The following is a 17,220-nucleotide window of genomic DNA, read 5'->3' on the forward strand; positions in this document are numbered from 1 at the left end:
AGTAGGGGCTGGTGCATGATGGCAGATAATTCTGTTGAAATAGTGACACACACACACACACACACACACACACACACAAACACACACACACACACACACACACACACACAAACACACACACACACACACACAGTCATGTGTCTTCTTGTAAATGCAGAGGGAAGTGAAAGTGTTCAGTGAGGTCAGACTCCATTTGAAGTGGACGGAGTAGAAGGAGGGAAACTGAAGGCTGAGGCAGGTGAGTGTTAACACAACATTATTATTATTTTACTGTCAAAGTCTCTGAGTCAGTTTGTCCCTGTGGACTGTGGAGGGAAGAAGAGTCACAGTGAACTTCTGTCCACACAGAGACACTGAGAGGAAAACCTGTGTGTGTGTGTGTGTGTGTGTGTGTGTCTCTCTTGAGCAGCTTGTTTGTCCTGACTCCTGTGTGTGTGAGCTCACAGTCAGTGTTACTGGTTTCCCTCTCAGACTGACTGAAGTCCTGAAGATGAGTGATTGTGTGGAGGAAGAGGAGGACAGAGCAGAGTCTCCAGGACCCAGCTGTCTGTCTGTGAAGAGTCACTGGTCCAAAAATGAACCTCTATACTTCAGTCCTGAACCTGGACCCTCAGACTCACAGTAAGAGACCTGCTACAAACCTGTCAACCTCCAAACTGTCTCTGTAACAGTGTTTAGTGTGTTGAGCTCCTGCAGTGATGTCACTTCTTTTTTTTATGAAATAAACTTTATTCATAAACAAATCAAGGCAGTTTTGCTTATTCACGGGAAAAACTGAGGTTGAGCAGAAGCACATTAAATAAATAAAGTCAAAGTTTAAGAGAAAAAAACAGAAATACATGAAAAGATTAAGAAGAAGATTCATTGAAATAAATCAAGAGAATAAACTAACTTCAGGGCTTTCTTATCATTCTTTATCAGCTTCAGAGACTTGCATAGTGATTTCAATTCATTCAGCCAATGATTCATACATGGTTTGGTTTTAAAGTACCTGCATTTGTAAATGATCCTCTTGGACTGTGTCCAGCTCCACATGTCGCTCCAGAAAGACTGATCCACAGTGGAAGAATAAATGTTCCAAGCTTTCAGTCTCATTTTCACAGAACACACAGTTCTTCACATCAAGATTAAACCTCAGTCTTCACAACTTGTTTGTTGGGTAAATCTCATTTAAGATTTTAAAGTTCACCTCTTTCACTTCAGGAGGGAGAGGAAGTGAAATATATCTTCTCCTTATCTCCTTCACCTCCTCAATCTCAAATCCCCTCAGTATAGAATTTCTTTTAACTGGGCTGTGGTAGCGTTCCTATAACAGACTGTTTCTAATAACTTTGTACATTCACTGTCTCAAAAGTCAGTTCCTGCGCTGCAGAACTGTGTCAGCCCAGGAGAGATATTTAACCAGTGATCTCAAAGAGACTGGTACGGCTTTAATCAATCTGTTAAATGTCTGAACAGAACATTTGAGTTGGAATTTCTCACAGAACATCTCGTGCTGTAACACATTTCCACTGTCATCCAGAAAATGAGCTGCAGCCCAGATTCCTTCAGATTCTCATCTAAATCCACTGATTTTTCACAGTGTAGAACATATGTGTTGTTCCACACAGGTGTGTTATGTGGTGTCATATTATGTCTGTATATTAATTTCCAGTAGAGGAGGGCTTGCTGATGGAAAGTGGAGAGTTTGACTGGTAATGAGCTAAATTCAAAGTCACAGCGTAGTAGAAAGTCTGTTCCTCCCATGTTCTGGAAAATCACATCAGGGACAATGAACCAAAAAGAAGAAAGACTGTAACCACTTCAGTTTCAAGACACCACTCAGAATATCAAGATCAATCACATTTGCTCCCCCCTCTTCATAGTTTTTAATTATATCAGTTCTCCTTATATACTGACATTTATTTCTCCATTTGGACTTAAATGAACTTTATTTATAGTTTGGATCATTGTCGGTGATATGGGGAAGGAGAGAGCTGGTAAATCAGTCTGGACAAACTCTCCATCTTTGTGAACAAAATCCTCCCAGACATGCTGACATCTCTCTGCAGCCATCTGTGAAGAACTGTCTGACACTTTTCCATATTGTTACAGATATTCCTCTTTTCACTCATAATTCTGTCTCTACAAACAACAGTTCCTAAAGATTTCCCCTCCTTCTGAACCTGCTTTGGAGAACTGATTGACTGCAAAGCTAAAGGATCTGATTTTCATTTTATAAGAACAAAGTTGGGTCAACCACCAGCTGACTTCTTATTATTTGTTTATCCATCACATTTAACCTTCAACGTCACTGTTTTAATCAGAATAGATCACATCTCTGCCACCATTACAAACAGAGGTGGCCAAGTGCCATGTCCTAGAGAAACACAGCTGTAGACTCCATTGTACAGCAGCCCTATAATCTTAATAAATGTCTCTCCAAGACCAAAGAACCTCAAAGTTTCCAGTATAAACTGATGTTGGACAGAATCAAATGCTTTGTAAAGATCTAGAAATAAAATAAACCCACTCTCTTGGATTATTTCACTACAATCAAGAATATCTAATACAGGCCTTGTGTTATTATGAAGTGACCTTCCTTTCAAAAATCCTGACTGTGTTTCACTAATTATGGACCAAATACCTGTCTTCAGTCTGGCAGCAACAGCCCCTGAGAGTATTTTATAGTCAGTGTTCAACAAAGTGATTGGTCTGAAATGATCTAAACTTCTTTTGTCTTTACCTGATTTAGGAATCAGGCTGATTGTTTCATGCTTGACATCAGTTCATTCTTCTCTATCCACTCTTTAAATAATACATTTCTTAGATCTTTTCCAAAAGAGCTGATAAAACTGAGGTGTGAGCCATCTGTCCCTGGAGATTTGTAGGAAGCCATCTTCAGGATCGCTGAGTCCAAATCCTCAGTTTTTAACTGTGTCTCACACAAATCCCTGAAGGATCCTCAATACGTGGGATACCATCCTGGATTTTATCAGAGAAGGTGACAGCATCACCTAAAGAGTAAAGTGAGGAGCACAGATCGGAGGAAAACGTCAACACTTCTTTCTCTGAACTCTCTGGTTCTTTGCATTGGACTCCATTTATCAGTAGACTTGTATTTGAGTTTCTATGTTGTCCACTTTTCTCTAAGTGACTAAAACATGAGGAGTTTTTCTCACCTGCCTCCAGACATTTGGCTCATGATCTTATAAAGGCACAAGACACAGACACTTTCAAGACACAGATCATCTGACTTGGTTTGTAACTCCATCAGTTTGTTTTTCTCCTGAAGGTTTAGATCTGTTTCCTACAACACTGAGATATTTCTTGGAGAAAATTACTTTCATACTTTTTCCTCTTTAGTTCCTTACAAACATTTGTAGTAAATTCTCTCATTTTGAATTTAATAAATTCCAATTAGCAAATATTACCTTCAATTGAATCATTATTTTCAATATACCTCATTATTTCTCTTATTTTATCACAATATTCTTCCTTATTTAACAAACTGGCATCAAACTTCCATGATCCTTTCTTTCTAATTTCTTTCCTTGTGGGTTCTAAGATAAGATCTACAAGACAATGATCTGACAAGGTGCTTTGGAAACTTTGGATTGTGAAGTGTAGCTCAGAATATTATCACTCACCAACCAGTGATCATTTCTCTATTTGCTTACTTCCATGAGGCTTAAACCATGTGGAACTATTAACCCCCCAATTTAAACTTCTCTAAACATCAGTTAAATTATCTGTCATAAAACCTTGAACAATGTCCTTACACTGCATTACTTACACTGGAGGGCAGCTGTCAACCAGCTCATTTGGAGCCATGTTCCAGTCTCCTCTTACTAAAATATAATCACTGGGGGACGGTAACGGTAATGTTTTTCCTCCTCTATGCACAGAGTCCACCACATCCTCCATCTTTGACTCCGTCTCTGGGACAAGTCTCTTGAGGATTTGGATGATTTGTGCTCTGACATTTTCATCTCTTTTCTCTTCCAGTCCTTTGATCTGCAGACTCCACCTCATTCTGATGATGATGATGATGATGATGATCTTTATTGTCACTGTAACAGTACAAGTACAATTGCAGCGAAATTACAACAATCACCCCGTCTACACATAGGGCATACAACATATAATAAGACAGACATAACAGGATGAGTGCGCAGCAAAAAGGGGGGGGGGGGGGGAAACAAGTGGAAAGTAGAGGAGAAAAAAAACTATACTCCTGGGGGGGGGGGGGGTACAGTGTGGATTTGGTAAAAAAAACCTCGGCAACATAAGCATATATAAGCACATTTTACAACATAATGACTCAAACAACTTGCTCCAGGGGTGCGGGGAAGGCGGGAGGAGGTGTTCCAGCGCAGACAGGCAGCCAGCCGCAGCCGTCACGGCGCCGCCAGCAGACCCCGCCCGCTGCACTGTGGGGGTAGAAGCGGCGAAGACGTGGGATGGGGTTGGGGGTTGGGGTGTGTTGCATATGTACATAAGTGTCCGTGAATGTGTGTGTGTGCATAGGCCTGGAGAGTCACTTCGTCTAGTTCACAATCAGTGCCTCATTTCGCAGCGTGTCATCGCGATAACATAGCAAGTTGCCATGGAGACGTCCTTGATCGGGTCCCGGACGGGGTCAACAATCAACAGGTGTCCGTGGAAGAGGGGGGGGGGTAGGAGTAGAGAGCGTCTCACTGCAGCGATCTCATGGGGGAGTTGTTCCAGCACCGGCCTTGGCCAAGGATTTACAACCACAGTCTAAGCATTAATAGCTCTGTCTATTACCACAGACAGGGTGTTGACAGCTCCTTCCAAGGTGGTTCCCAAGTTGCGGTTCACAATCACAGTCTGAGTGCTTATAGCTTTACTCACTCCATCAATTATGTCGGGCAGCGTGGGGATTTGGACTGCTGTCACCGTCTTCCGAATTTTCCGATACACCAGGGCAATGCCTAATCCAATCAGCAGAAAGCCTGATATCACAATTCCGAATATGTAGAGATCTTCGATGTCCTCAACGGAAAGAATCGCCAGGCACACGACCCTCCACTGCTCCCAGGAGTCCCTCATGTAGCCAGGGCAGACAGGTTCCCCTGAACCCGGGCTTCTCGTCGAGAAGATCCTGTCAATTGCGTTGAGAGACCAGTTGACCAATTCCATGATTTTAGATTTAGAGAGCAGTGTGGAGAGAGGCTTCCAAGGTTTAGACAAGACAGGACGAGACGAGAGAAGCAAAGCAGGAAAAGGGAGAGGAGAGAGGGAGAGATGCGTCCGCCTTCGTTGAGAGCTGTATCTTTCTGTATCTTACTGTCAGGTTTAAACATCCCAAAACATTATTAAAATACAAAGAGAGAAGACACAGAGTTAGAGCTCTTTTTACTCGCGAGGAGAACGGACAGAGATGTACTCAGTTACACTCTCCAACCCGTTCTGAGTACATCTTGCCGTCTCCTCTTTTTTATTTCCTTAGGGTGGTCCCTAGTTACATGAGAGATGCAGCCTCTAAGGGATGGGGAAAACACAGGCTGCACTCCTTATCTGTAAAACGTTGTGAGAAAGTTTTCTATTCTAGCAGGTGTGTTCAAGGTCTAAGACCGTGCTATTCTATCAGTGGCATAGTTTCTCAGTACATCCCTCTGCTCTAATTAAAGGAGTTTCATGTTTATCTCTTCAGTGTGGTTTCACTCTGTGCCCCGTCCTTGACTCTGCATGTGAGTCCTCCTGATGAATCTGAAAGACAGCTTGCACAACATTCTACATAGTCACACACACACAGGCATATGTATAACTCTTAAACAGTGTAAGCAAATGTAAGATAACTTTTATGTATAATAATTCCAACATTTCCCTCCTGTTTATCATATATTTGCTTAAATTCTCATATCACTTATTTTCAGCCACTTCATTTAGATTTTCAGCTGTAAGGTCATTGTTATAAGAACAAATACATTTATACTCAGAGGAAAATGTTGCATGCAAACGACGGTTTTACTCATAATCTCCTGGATCGGGAAAGAGATCAGGAAGATGCATGGAGTCATCTTCGTCCTCTCCGGAGTCATGGTCTGTACCTAGCAGGGGATACAGCTGCGCCACACGTTGTTCCATAGGTGATATAGCTGTGGTAATGAGACGGTTAAGCAGAGAACGCAAACAAGGAATACAACAACAACCACACAATGTCAGAATTGCTGCAAACACAGCCAATGATACTAAAATTGAGGAAATTAACACTCGATACTTTCCAAAGGCATCCATCCATGACTCCCACATCGTGGTGTCGACACCAGAATGCTCTTTCATCTTGCTATTAAGAGTGCGTAAGCCTTCAATGGCCTTTGTCAGGCTGCCATCAGCAGCGGTGTTGTTTGGTATAAATGAACAACACTGTTCGCCAAACATCGCACAAACGCCTCCTTTTTCAGCAAGCAACATATCCATAGCTATTCTGTTTTGGAAAGACATGAGTGACGTTGATGACAATTGTCCATGAGCGGCCTCAAAACCGCTTTGAGTCCAATTTCCAAGTTTCTGAACATTGTAGTGGATGTAGTTGATTCTGTCAATGTTCTTGTTAATCGTACACCACCAACAGATAAAAGATTCGAACCCTGCTGCAATTTGGTCAACTAATTTATACTCATCAGGTACCCCACGTGGAACTCCTATTGCGTCTATGTAAGTCGGGTCATTATCAGACAACCAGGTTGTAGAACGTTTGTGTCTGCGCCATTGTTCAGGCATTACACTTGACAAGGTATCAATCAATTGAGCAGTGGACATTGGGTAAACAGACACTGGAAGGAGTAATGACACTAAGGCACAGTATCCTGTTGTATTCACGGGTAAACGGTCAAAGATTCTGTCATCTCCACACCACCACCAGATGTCACTACGGGACACTGGGGTGAAAAGCGCTGATACCGTCAGTGTAGTTGCACACCATGATCTTGACAAATTTCCTAATTGTTCTCCATTACCAGTTCTATTAATACAAGAGAAATTACCTGGCGCCACAGTTTTTGAGAATATTGTTTTTTTCTTTTCAGGCCCAGTATTGGGGAACACTTCATCCCAGGACTGGCATGCAGCCTTTGGATTAGTGTTACTCATTACGTCAAAGATACACTCATCAGAGATAACAGCTGGTACTATCTGGAGTATGGGCCTTGGACCCATACAGACCACGCAATCTGTTTTTGTTAGATTCGCAGCTTGTTCTATCATTAATAGCCAGTTGTTGTTATAACCAGATACTCCAGTTGTGACACGAAACCATTCATCAACACTATTAAGATATATTTATATATTATATATTATATATATTTCAGATAAAAAACACAGTTGTTATCCAACAACAGATAGACTGTTTTAGCCATCTTGGAGCCATTTCAGCTAAAGGGTTATCCTCTACTTGGTTTGGTGTCTTGGAAAATTTTCACTGACTTTCAGGTCTTACCAGACTCTACCCGTCTGGCACCACCCTATTATCAGACTCTTGCTCACCTCCCCTATCGGAATCTTCAGCTGAGATGACTCTCTTACAGTGTGTTAGATGTATCCAGGTACCTCTCTCCGCTATTTTAACCGCAGTAGGAGTTGTTAGCAATACCTGGTAAGGTCCTTACATAATGCTTTTGCTACTGTTAGAGCATCTGGGTGTTTAGTTGGGAACAACTCTATCCATTTGGAGAATGCATCTATTATTACTAGACAAAACTTTTTTCCTTCACTTTGATTAAGTTCAATAAAGTCCATATGGATTATTTGGAACGGATATTGAGGCGTTGGAAACTTACCCCTCTTTGGTCTCATATTTCCCTGTGAGTTATGTTTAGTGCATATCAAACATGCCTTACAAAAATTTTTTGAATACGAGTTAAACCCATAGGTAGTATAATGTTGTTGTATCTGTCCTACCATCCCTCCTGTTGAGACATGTGTAGAACCATGGCTCAATATCGCTGCCCATTTGTATAGACTTTTTGGTAGGATGGGTTTATGTTCTGGTCATTTATAGATGTCGTCAGTTAGTTTAGCACCATTTTTTATCCATTGATCTTTTTCGTTTTGTGGACTTTGATGTTGCATATCTTTTAGCACATCAACTGTTATTGAGTCACTTTGTTCTAAACTCATCACTTGTGTGCCTTCTGCTGCTTCTTTAGCTATTTTATCAGCAAATGCATTTCCTAATGAGACTGTCTTTATTTCTAGTATGTGCCGCACATTTGCATACTGCTAATTCTTTAGGAAGTTTTACTGCTTGTAATAATTCAGTTAACAACTGAGCATGTGTCACAGGTTTCCCTACTGAGGTCACCATTCCTCTGTTTTGCCAGTATTGAGCAAATGTATGCACTATAGCATAAGCATATTGACTATCAGTATAGATCGTTACTATTTTGTTTTTCATTAGCTTACATGCTTCAGTTAGTGCTACTAGTTCTGCTGCTTGTGCTGAGTAATTTGAAGGTAGCTGTCCAGCCTTTAATACTTTATCTCGTTTTACTACAGCGTAGCCTGTTAAGGTTTTCCCTTGTTCGTTCTTTTTTGATGAACCATCAACATAAAGAACTTCCCCTTTTCCTAAAGGTTGGTCTTTTAGATCACTTCTGCTTTTAGTCATGGTTTCAGCTAATTCCTGACAGTCATGCTTTGTGCCATCACTTAGTAGTGGCATCAATGTAGCTGGATTTAAGGTTGTACATCTCTCAATTGTTAGGTGAGGTTGCGATAGCAATGTTGACATGCACGATAGATGTCTAGCTGGTGACAAAAATGTCATGTTTGTCTGCAGGAGGAGTGCAGAAACTGCATGTGGAACTCTAAGTGTTAGTGGATGGAACAATACTATTCCTGCACTGACTTCAACTGCCATAGACGCTGAAATTACTGCTCGTACACAGTGGGGCAAAGCACATGCCACACTGTCCAATTTGGAGGAGAAGTAAGCAATTGGTTTCATCTTTTGTCCATGTTGTTGCACCAGTACAGAAGTCATAAAATAGCCTTTGCAATCTACCATTTGTATAAAAGGTTTCTTATAGTCTGGTAATGCTAAGGCCGTACTGGAAACCAATACTTGTTTGATTTTACAAAATGCTTCCTCTGCCTCCTCAGTCCACTTCAGTGGAGTTGTCATGTTGATGCTTTCTTCGTACATAAGTTTATTCAATGGAGCTGTAATTTCAGCGTAATTTGGAACCCAATTCCTACAATAATTTGTCAATCCTAAGAATGACATCATTTGTTTCTTTGTTAATGGTTTTGGTGCTTGTAGAATTGCTGATTTTCTGTCTTCCACAATAGTTCTTCCTCCTGCACTCAAATTATGACCTAGGTATTTCACTTGTGTTTTACATAGTTGTAGCTTATTTTTACTGACCTTATGACCTTCTTTAGCTAAATGCTTTAGCAACGCTATGGTATCTAATTTACAAGTTTCCTCATCGGGGGAGGCCAGCAGTACGTCATCTACATAAAGTAATACTTGGCTGCCACCTGGAGGTTGGAATTTGGACATGCTAGCACTCATCACTTGGGAATATATTGTGGGACTTTCACAATAACCTTGTGGCAATCTAGTATATGTATAACGTTGTCCTCCGAATGTAAAAGCAAACCAAAATTGACTTTCCTTATCTACAGGAACGGAGAAGAACGCATTACTGATATCTACCACAGTAAAAAACTTAGCATCTGATCTTAATGAGTTTAGCAAAGTGTACGGGTCAGGAACGCATGGAGCTCTTTGAATAACTGCATTATTTACTGCTTGTAAATCCTGAACCATGCGCCATCCTGTAGATGGAGCTTGCTTCTTAACTGGGAAGATGGGAGTGTTACAAGGAGAGTCTTCACATTTAATTATTACTTCAGCCTTGATGAAATCTTCTATTACTGGTTTAATGCCTTCCTGTGCATCTGTTTTAAGGGGATATTGTCTAATGCATGGTCTGTACTCAGTTTTTGGTCTTATTTGTACAGGTAATGCCCCTTTTATTAACCCTATATCAGATGGTCCCTTGGACCATAGTTCGTTTGGTACTCCTTGTAACAATTTCTCTACCCAATGGCGTAAGCCATCTCTTGAGCCAGCATGCAGGGCATTTTTCAACTGTTGTTTATACACACCATTGTCCCCCCCGTCATCAATGAGTCCACTATGAGTTTTGAACGCTTTCTCCATTCTTACTCTGTAAACTTCAAAACTTTCATTGTCTAGTTGTTTTGTTCTACCTATTTCTGTATAATTTGCTTTTCTTAGGAACCTTGTTGTTGCCCGTTCCCCCAGGGCACGTACCCGATTATCTAACTCTTGAGAGTCATGGTTCATGACTGCACCATCATGTGAAGGGTCCCAGTTTCCGCTTATGTAATGCCAGTCTGAACCAAAAGCCTGCATCCACACCTGCTGCACCTCTTGTCCATTTAAATGGTATGACTTTCTCAATTTTTCCATGTCAATCACAAATTGGCGTATATCCTCTTTGTAGGATGTTACGCCCTCTATAGCTTTTTTTTGCATCGTCAACCGTCCAGGTTCGGTATACCAGAATGGTTCTATTTCTTTCATCAGCATTAGGATTTTCTACCTCAATCATTGGGTAGGCGTCTGCCTCATTTACATGTAACAAGGGTGGAGCAGATGGTGGCTCAGGACTAAATATTTTGCCCAGGGTCTTGGACCATGGGGCGGATTTTTCTGCTGTAGCCCTGGTCTGTCTTTGTGGTGTGACCTCCTCGTAATTTGGAGGTAAAGGTGGATACAATCCTTTATTCAACTTAACATGTTCACCTTGTGTCGGTGCTGCTACTGCTGCTGCGTTTTCTTCCTCAAACACTTCCTCAGCTCCTTCTTACCTACGTTGCCTACGCCTACTGGAGGCTGTTTCATCATCCTCCTTTCTATGAAACATTACCTGTTTGCTCCTTTCTATTTCTGCACTTTCCTTTCTCTTAGCCTTCCTATCACCTTCTTTTCCCTTAGCCTTCCTATCACCTTCCTCTCTGATCTGTGCTGTTTCCAGCCAGTATTTAACATCCTCATATCCATCTTTGCGCATTTTCTTTAGATTATTTTTATTAGCTTTTGCAATTGTTTCTTGTAATTCAACCAATTTCTGAGAACTCAATTTACCATTATAGTTATATTATATATTTTTTTTAATCAATTTTTCAAGGTACTTTACCTTTTGCAGATTCTTTTATTTCGATATATTTCCAATCTTTGCATTGCAATGCTTCTCTAGATTGATATTTACTGTTTCCTTTTCCCATTTTATATGTGTTTTAGTCCAGTGTAATAACACCTAGGGTGTTCTAAACACTGGGAAATTAAGCAGGACAGTGATTCAAATTTCCTTCTGTGGTAATTCTCACTTCAACTCTTTTAGACTGGAGAATTCTTGCCTTTGCATCCACAAAAGTCCACTGTTTGATTCCTGCCTTTTGGTATGAGACAAAGCACCTAGTGGTATTTTATCTCCAATCACACTCACAATCACTCATTCAGTTTTTTTTATCGTTTTTTTTACGCTGCGTTTCTTTTTCTCACGGAATTTAAGTGCATCAGAGGACTCCGCCGTCCCACGGAATTTAACTGTTTGGCAGGGGACTCCGCCGTCCCGCGGAATTTAACTGCCTTGCAGGGGACTCCGCCGTCCCACACGGAATTTCACTGCCTTACAGGGGACTCCGCCGTCCCACGCGGAATTTAACTGTGTCACAGGACTCCGTCGTCCTAATTCACCTGCCAGTGCCTAGGATATTCAGGGTTTTTCTCTAAGCGCGCAATGACCTTCAGTCATTCTCTTTTTTAAAGAAAACTGTAACTCACCGATATGTCTTTTCCCTCTCGGACTACCGTCAACCGTTGGATTCCAGCCAGTGGGTCGGAACTCCCAGTCCCGGAAAGGGTCTTTAAGAAAACTCACTCTATGGAGTTCACCGTGGCCACGGTTTTTTCCTGGTGTCCACCCCGCCCGCTGGAATCCTCAGGTCTATTGGTATCCGGCTCGAAGGACCAAGTTAATGTCAGGTTTAAACATCCCAAAACATTATTAAAATACAAAGAGAGAAGACACAGAGTTAGAGCTCTTTTTACTCGCGAGGAGAACGGACAGAGATGTACTCAGTTACACTCTCCAACCCGTTCTGAGTACATCTTGCCGTCTCCTCTTTTTTATTTCCTTAGGGTGGTCCCTAGTTACATGAGAGATGCAGCCTCTAAGGGATGGGGAAAACACAGGCTGCACTCCTTATCTGTAAAACGTTGTGAGAAAGTTTTCTATTCTAGCAGGTGTGTTCAAGGTCTAAGACCGTGCTATTCTATCAGTGGCATAGTTTCTCAGTACATCCCTCTGCTCTAATTAAAGGAGTTTCATGTTTATCTCTTCAGTGTGGTTTCACTCTGTGCCCCGTCCTTGACTCTGCATGAGTCCTCCTGATGAATCTGAAAGACAGCTTGCACAACATTCTACATAGTCACACACACACAGGCATATGTATAACTCTTAAACAGTGTAAGCAAATGTAAGATAACTTTTATGTATAATAATTCCAACACTTACTCAGCAGAGTAACGTCCATTGCATAGTCGTGCTCCATGTCTCGCCTGCCGTCTTTTCTTTCCCCTTTAGATGAAGATTCTTGTTTTTGCGGTTCCAGTCTTAGCGTGGTGGGTTTAATTATCTTTTGTTTCCTCATTTCAGCACATTGGATTGGACAGTTAGTAATGAAGGATAAAGTTTTGGGACTAGTTTGAGGAGCTCTGAAAAAAGCACCTGCTCAACCCGCCATCTTGCCGCCCACCCTGAAACCAGCTGCCTGACATATCAGTGTATTAACAGTGACTGCTGAGGATCTGGTTTCTTGTGAAATGATCCCAACAAAGAAGAGTTTGACTTTTTTCTTGTGCATATTTTTGCTGCAGCTGATGAACATGACAGAGATGTAAAGATGTCAGTAATTAAAGGGCCGTGGTGGAGCAGAGAAGCAGCCACAGAAGAAGAGAGCAGTGTGTTGGTGAACCTGGATGAGCTGGGATCTAACAGAGTTGACCACACTTTGCAGGATCATTTTACAGCTTGAATGATGAGCTTCACATGTCAGAGCTTCACTCTCCACAGTTAGTTTGATCCAAACTACAGTGAGCAGCTGTTGGAAGAAATGACTGAGCCTCTTTAACATCAAACTAGATATTTGTCAGCTGTTTATACAGATTTCAGGCTCTATGTAATATGGGCCGCTGATTGTAAAGTGGTTCATACTGAAATAACATTTCACCACATTTAGCCAACTTTAATGTTATATTTAAATGTTAAATCTAAATTTGAATGCTAAATCTAAACATTACTGAAACTTAATATTTAGGTAATATGCGAATTCACACTGCTGGTCAGAGGAAGTACCAAAATAAAAGCTCAACCCGGCGTTATCCACGGTCAATCCAGACTCAAAGCTCTTACAACTTTGGTCCTAGGACTGTTTACATATCACTTTCACAAGTTTTCATACTTTTCCAGGTGAGAACGTGACTGTTTAGATTTATAAGATGTGGTCAGTTCATCCAAATGATTCCTTTTTGAATATTTGCTCCGATGTTTTCGATGTGAGGACCCTCCTGCTGGACCGAATGAGACCAGCACGTCTCAGCAGCTTGCAGTCCGCCTTTACCACCAGTTCTATTGTCTGTAGTGTAGGGAAGCAAATCTGTCTTAGCAGACTTTCAATTTTGAAATCTGTGAATTTCTGCCACTGGTTTTGTTTTTCATTGAAATTATGTATCTGAATTTTTAAAAGTGAATTCAACATGTGAAATTTTCAAGAAGTAATTTCACTGTTGTTTTTCAATTTTCATAAATTCAGAATGAAAACTTCAATCTTCACAATGACTCTGTCATCAGACAATTGATCAGTGATTGATGTGATATGAATAAAAACATGTTTGTGTTTGCAGAGGTCAGAACCACAGACTGAGAACAGAATCTCCAGGATCCAGCTGTCTGTCTGTGAAGAGTGACTGGTCCAAAGAGTTTTTTCCTCCAGACTTCAGTCCTGAACCTGGACCCTCAGACTCACAGTAAGAGACAGTTTCTACTGTCAACTGAGCTGAAGATGATTCAGTTATTAGACATATTTGACTGTGACATGTTAGTGATGAAGACATGTCTTCACAGAGGGAGGAAGAGGAGTGGTGTCTCTGTGGAGGAGCAGCTGTCCTGCTGTGCTCTGTGTCAGGACGTCCTGAAGGATCCAGTCTCTACCAGCTGTGGACACTGGTTCTGCAGACAGTGCTTCACCTCATACTGGGACCAGTCTGGGTCTTCAGGAGACCCCTCCTGTCCCCAGTGTGGACAAAGACCCAGAACCAGACCTGGACTGCAGACAGCCAGTCAGAGCAGCACTGTACAAAGTGAGACTGAACATGTGTCTGCTGATGTCTTCATTTCTGAAACCAGGACCTGTTGTTTTCTCCAGTGTCAGTTGTTCTATCACACAGCACTGACATTTCAGATGATTCTACAAAGCACAACATTAAAAAGCTTTTCTTTGCTGCTCTTTAGTTTTTCTGTAGCTGATGAAAATGATCAGCAGATTCTCAGATTCTCTGTCTTCAGTCTGACATTGTCTCTTCTCTTTCAGCAGATAGTGGTCTGCAGGAGGTTTTAGATCAACATAAGATCAGTCTGAGGAGCAGATGTGAACGTGTGACTGAAGGAAGTGATGGAACAGGAAGTGGAACCCTCCTCAACAGGATCTACACTGAGCTCTACATCACAGAGGGACAGAGTGAAGAGGTTAATACCCAACATGAGGTGAGGCAGCTGGAGACAGCTTCCAAGATGAAGACCCTCCATGACGCTCCAATCAAGTGCCACGACATCTTTAAAGCCTTACCTGACCAACAGAGACCCATCAGAGTGGTACTGACCAACGGCGTCGCTGGCATCGGAAAAACCTTCTCAGTGCAGAAGTTCAGTCTGGACTGGGCAGAGGGCTTGGAGAACCAAGATGTCAGTCTGCTGGTTCTGCTTTCGTTCAGGGAGCTGAACCTGATCAGAGAGCAGCAGTACAGTCTTCTCAGGCTGCTCCATGTTTTCTATCCAACATTACAGAAGGTCACAGCAGAGCAGCTGGCTGTCTGTAAAGTTGTGTTCATCTTGGACGGCCTGGATGAAAGCAGACTTTCACTGGATTTCACCAACAGGGAGGTTGTGTCTGATGTCACACAGACGTCATCAGTCAACCTGCTGCTGACAAACCTCATCCAGGGGAACCTGCTTCCCTCGGCTCTGGTCTGGATCACTTCCAGACCTGCAGCAGCCAATCAGATCCCTCCTACATGTGTTGACAGGGTAACAGAGGTACAGGGCTTCACTGACGCCCAGAAGGAGGAGTACTTCAGGAGGAGATCCAGTGATGAAGAGCTGTCCAGCAGAACCATCTCACACATCAAGAAGTCCAGGAGCCTCCACATCATGTGTCAAGTCCCAGTCTTCTGCTGGATCACTGCTACAGTTCTGGAGCACATGTTGACTACAGAGCAGAGAAGAGAGCTGCCCCAGACCCTGACTGACCTGTTCTCACACTTCCTGCTGGTTCAGACAAAGAGGAAGAAGCTCAAGTATGATGAGGGACATGAGACCAGTCCACAGGAGCTGATGGAGGCTGACAGGGAAGTTCTTCTGAAGCTGGGGAGGCTGGCGTTTGAACATCTGGAGAAAGGAAACATCATGTTCTACCAAGAAGACCTGGAGCAGTGTGGTCTGGATGTCACAGAGGCCTCGGTGTACTCAGGACTCTGTACTGAGATCTTCAAAAGAGAGAGTGTGATCTTCCAGAAAACAGTCTACTGCTTTGTTCATCTGAGCATTCAGGAGTTTCTGGCTGCAGTCTACATGTTCCACTCTTACACCAACAGGAACAAAGAGGTCCTGGGGAACTTCCTGGGAAAACAACATGTTGATTTAACCCTGGATGTCTTCCTGAGGGCAGCCATGGAGAAATCCCTCAGAAGTAAAAATGGACACCTGGACCTGTTTGTTCGCTTCCTTCATGGCCTCTCTCTGGAGTCCAACCAGAGACTCTTAGGAGGTCTGCTGGGTCAGAGGAAGAACAGTCCAGAAACCATCCAGAGAGCCATCAACAACCTGAAGAAGATGAACAGTGATAAAATCTCTCCTGACAGAAGCATCAACATCTTCCACTGTCTGATGGAGATGAAGGACCACTCAGTTCATCAGGAGATCCAAGAGTTCCTGAAGTCAATGACCAGATCAGAGAAGAGACTCTCTGAGATCCACTGCTCAGCTCTGGCCTACATGCTGCAGATGTCAGAGGAGGTTCTGGATGAGTTGGACCTGAGGAAGTACAACACATCAGATCAGGGACGATGGAGACTGATCCCAGCTGTGAGGCACTGCAGGAAGGCTCAGTGAGTCCAGACATGATCAATATAATTATCAATCAGTAGATTAGATCAGTAGTTGAGTCAAATTCAGATAAAAACAGTTTTCATTTATTCTCATTATTCTTAGTTTTACTTTGAAACAATCAAAGGTCAGTTGTGTTTTTTTCTGGAGGGGTTGTAGATGCTGTGAGCACCAAAATGTAGATGTTTCAGTTGGTTGTGATTGTTGCTGTTAAGTTCATAAAAACACTTGTTTTGTTTATTTGTAATAATTGTTGGATGCTTCATTGATTTGTTAATGTTCTGTGTTATTTTAAATCTTTTTGGTTTAATTTAAACCTGATCAAACTAATTAAAGCAGTTCCACTGATCTTACACCTCAGAGTGTGTTTCCAGGTGTTTCCAGGTGTTGGGGAGGACACCTGCATATGAGAAAACAGTAGTATTAAACCTTTAGTGTCTCCAGCTGTGCAGTCTGATAAATGTCCTCAGGTGATGTCACCTGAGTCAGTGTGGGCGGAGTCTGAAGACGACATCAGACCTCTGTAGCCCCCCCTCACCTCTGCTGCATAACACACCTTAGCCTTAACAGCTGAGGGTTGGTGGTTGGGGTGCATTGTGGGTAATGTAGGCAGCAGGTTCTTCTGAGGAAGAAGAATGTGTGAATGAAAAAAGATGATGTCTCTGGTTCAGCTTTGTTGAAACTGTCCATTGTGACAGTGTTACAGGAGAGCAGGTTGCACAACAAAGATTCCCATGAAACTCTGCAGGTCTGAGAGAGAGTGATGAGAATTATTGTTTCATGTCAAGCAGGTTCT

The 17,220-nt window shown here is 42.2% G+C and overlaps 2 protein-coding genes across 2 annotated transcripts in view; both read left to right on the forward strand.

The window, feature by feature from the left end:
- Window positions 1–17,220, forward strand: part of LOC139609597 (NLR family CARD domain-containing protein 3-like) — a 267,945-nt gene that overhangs the window by 24,462 nt on the left and 226,263 nt on the right. The window lies entirely within an intron of this gene.
- Window positions 491–16,430, forward strand: LOC139609937 (protein NLRC3-like). The gene is made up of 4 exons (XM_071465007.1): window positions 491–621; window positions 13,949–14,071; window positions 14,175–14,404; window positions 14,635–16,430. The coding sequence occupies exons 1-4, from the start codon at window positions 491–493 to the stop codon at window positions 16,428–16,430; spliced, it is 2,280 nt and encodes a 759-aa protein (XP_071321108.1).

This window comes from Trachinotus anak, unplaced genomic scaffold (assembly GCF_046630095.1).
Source record: "Trachinotus anak isolate AG129_WGS33_773 ecotype Australia unplaced genomic scaffold, CSIRO_AGI_Tana_v1 ptg000026l, whole genome shotgun sequence".
Taxonomy (NCBI): Eukaryota; Metazoa; Chordata; class Actinopteri; order Carangiformes; family Carangidae; genus Trachinotus; species Trachinotus anak.

Coding starts and splice junctions, on each gene's coding strand:
- LOC139609937 (XM_071465007.1), top strand. CDS start 491: ATGAGTGATTGTGTGGAGGAAGAGGAGGACAGAGCAGAGTCTCCAGGA. Junction 14,072..14,174: donor CCTGGACCCTCAGACTCACA/GTAAGAGACAGT, acceptor TCACAGAGGGAG/GAAGAGGAGTGGTGTCTCTG. Junction 14,405..14,634: donor TCAGAGCAGCACTGTACAAA/GTGAGACTGAAC, acceptor CTTCTCTTTCAG/CAGATAGTGGTCTGCAGGAG.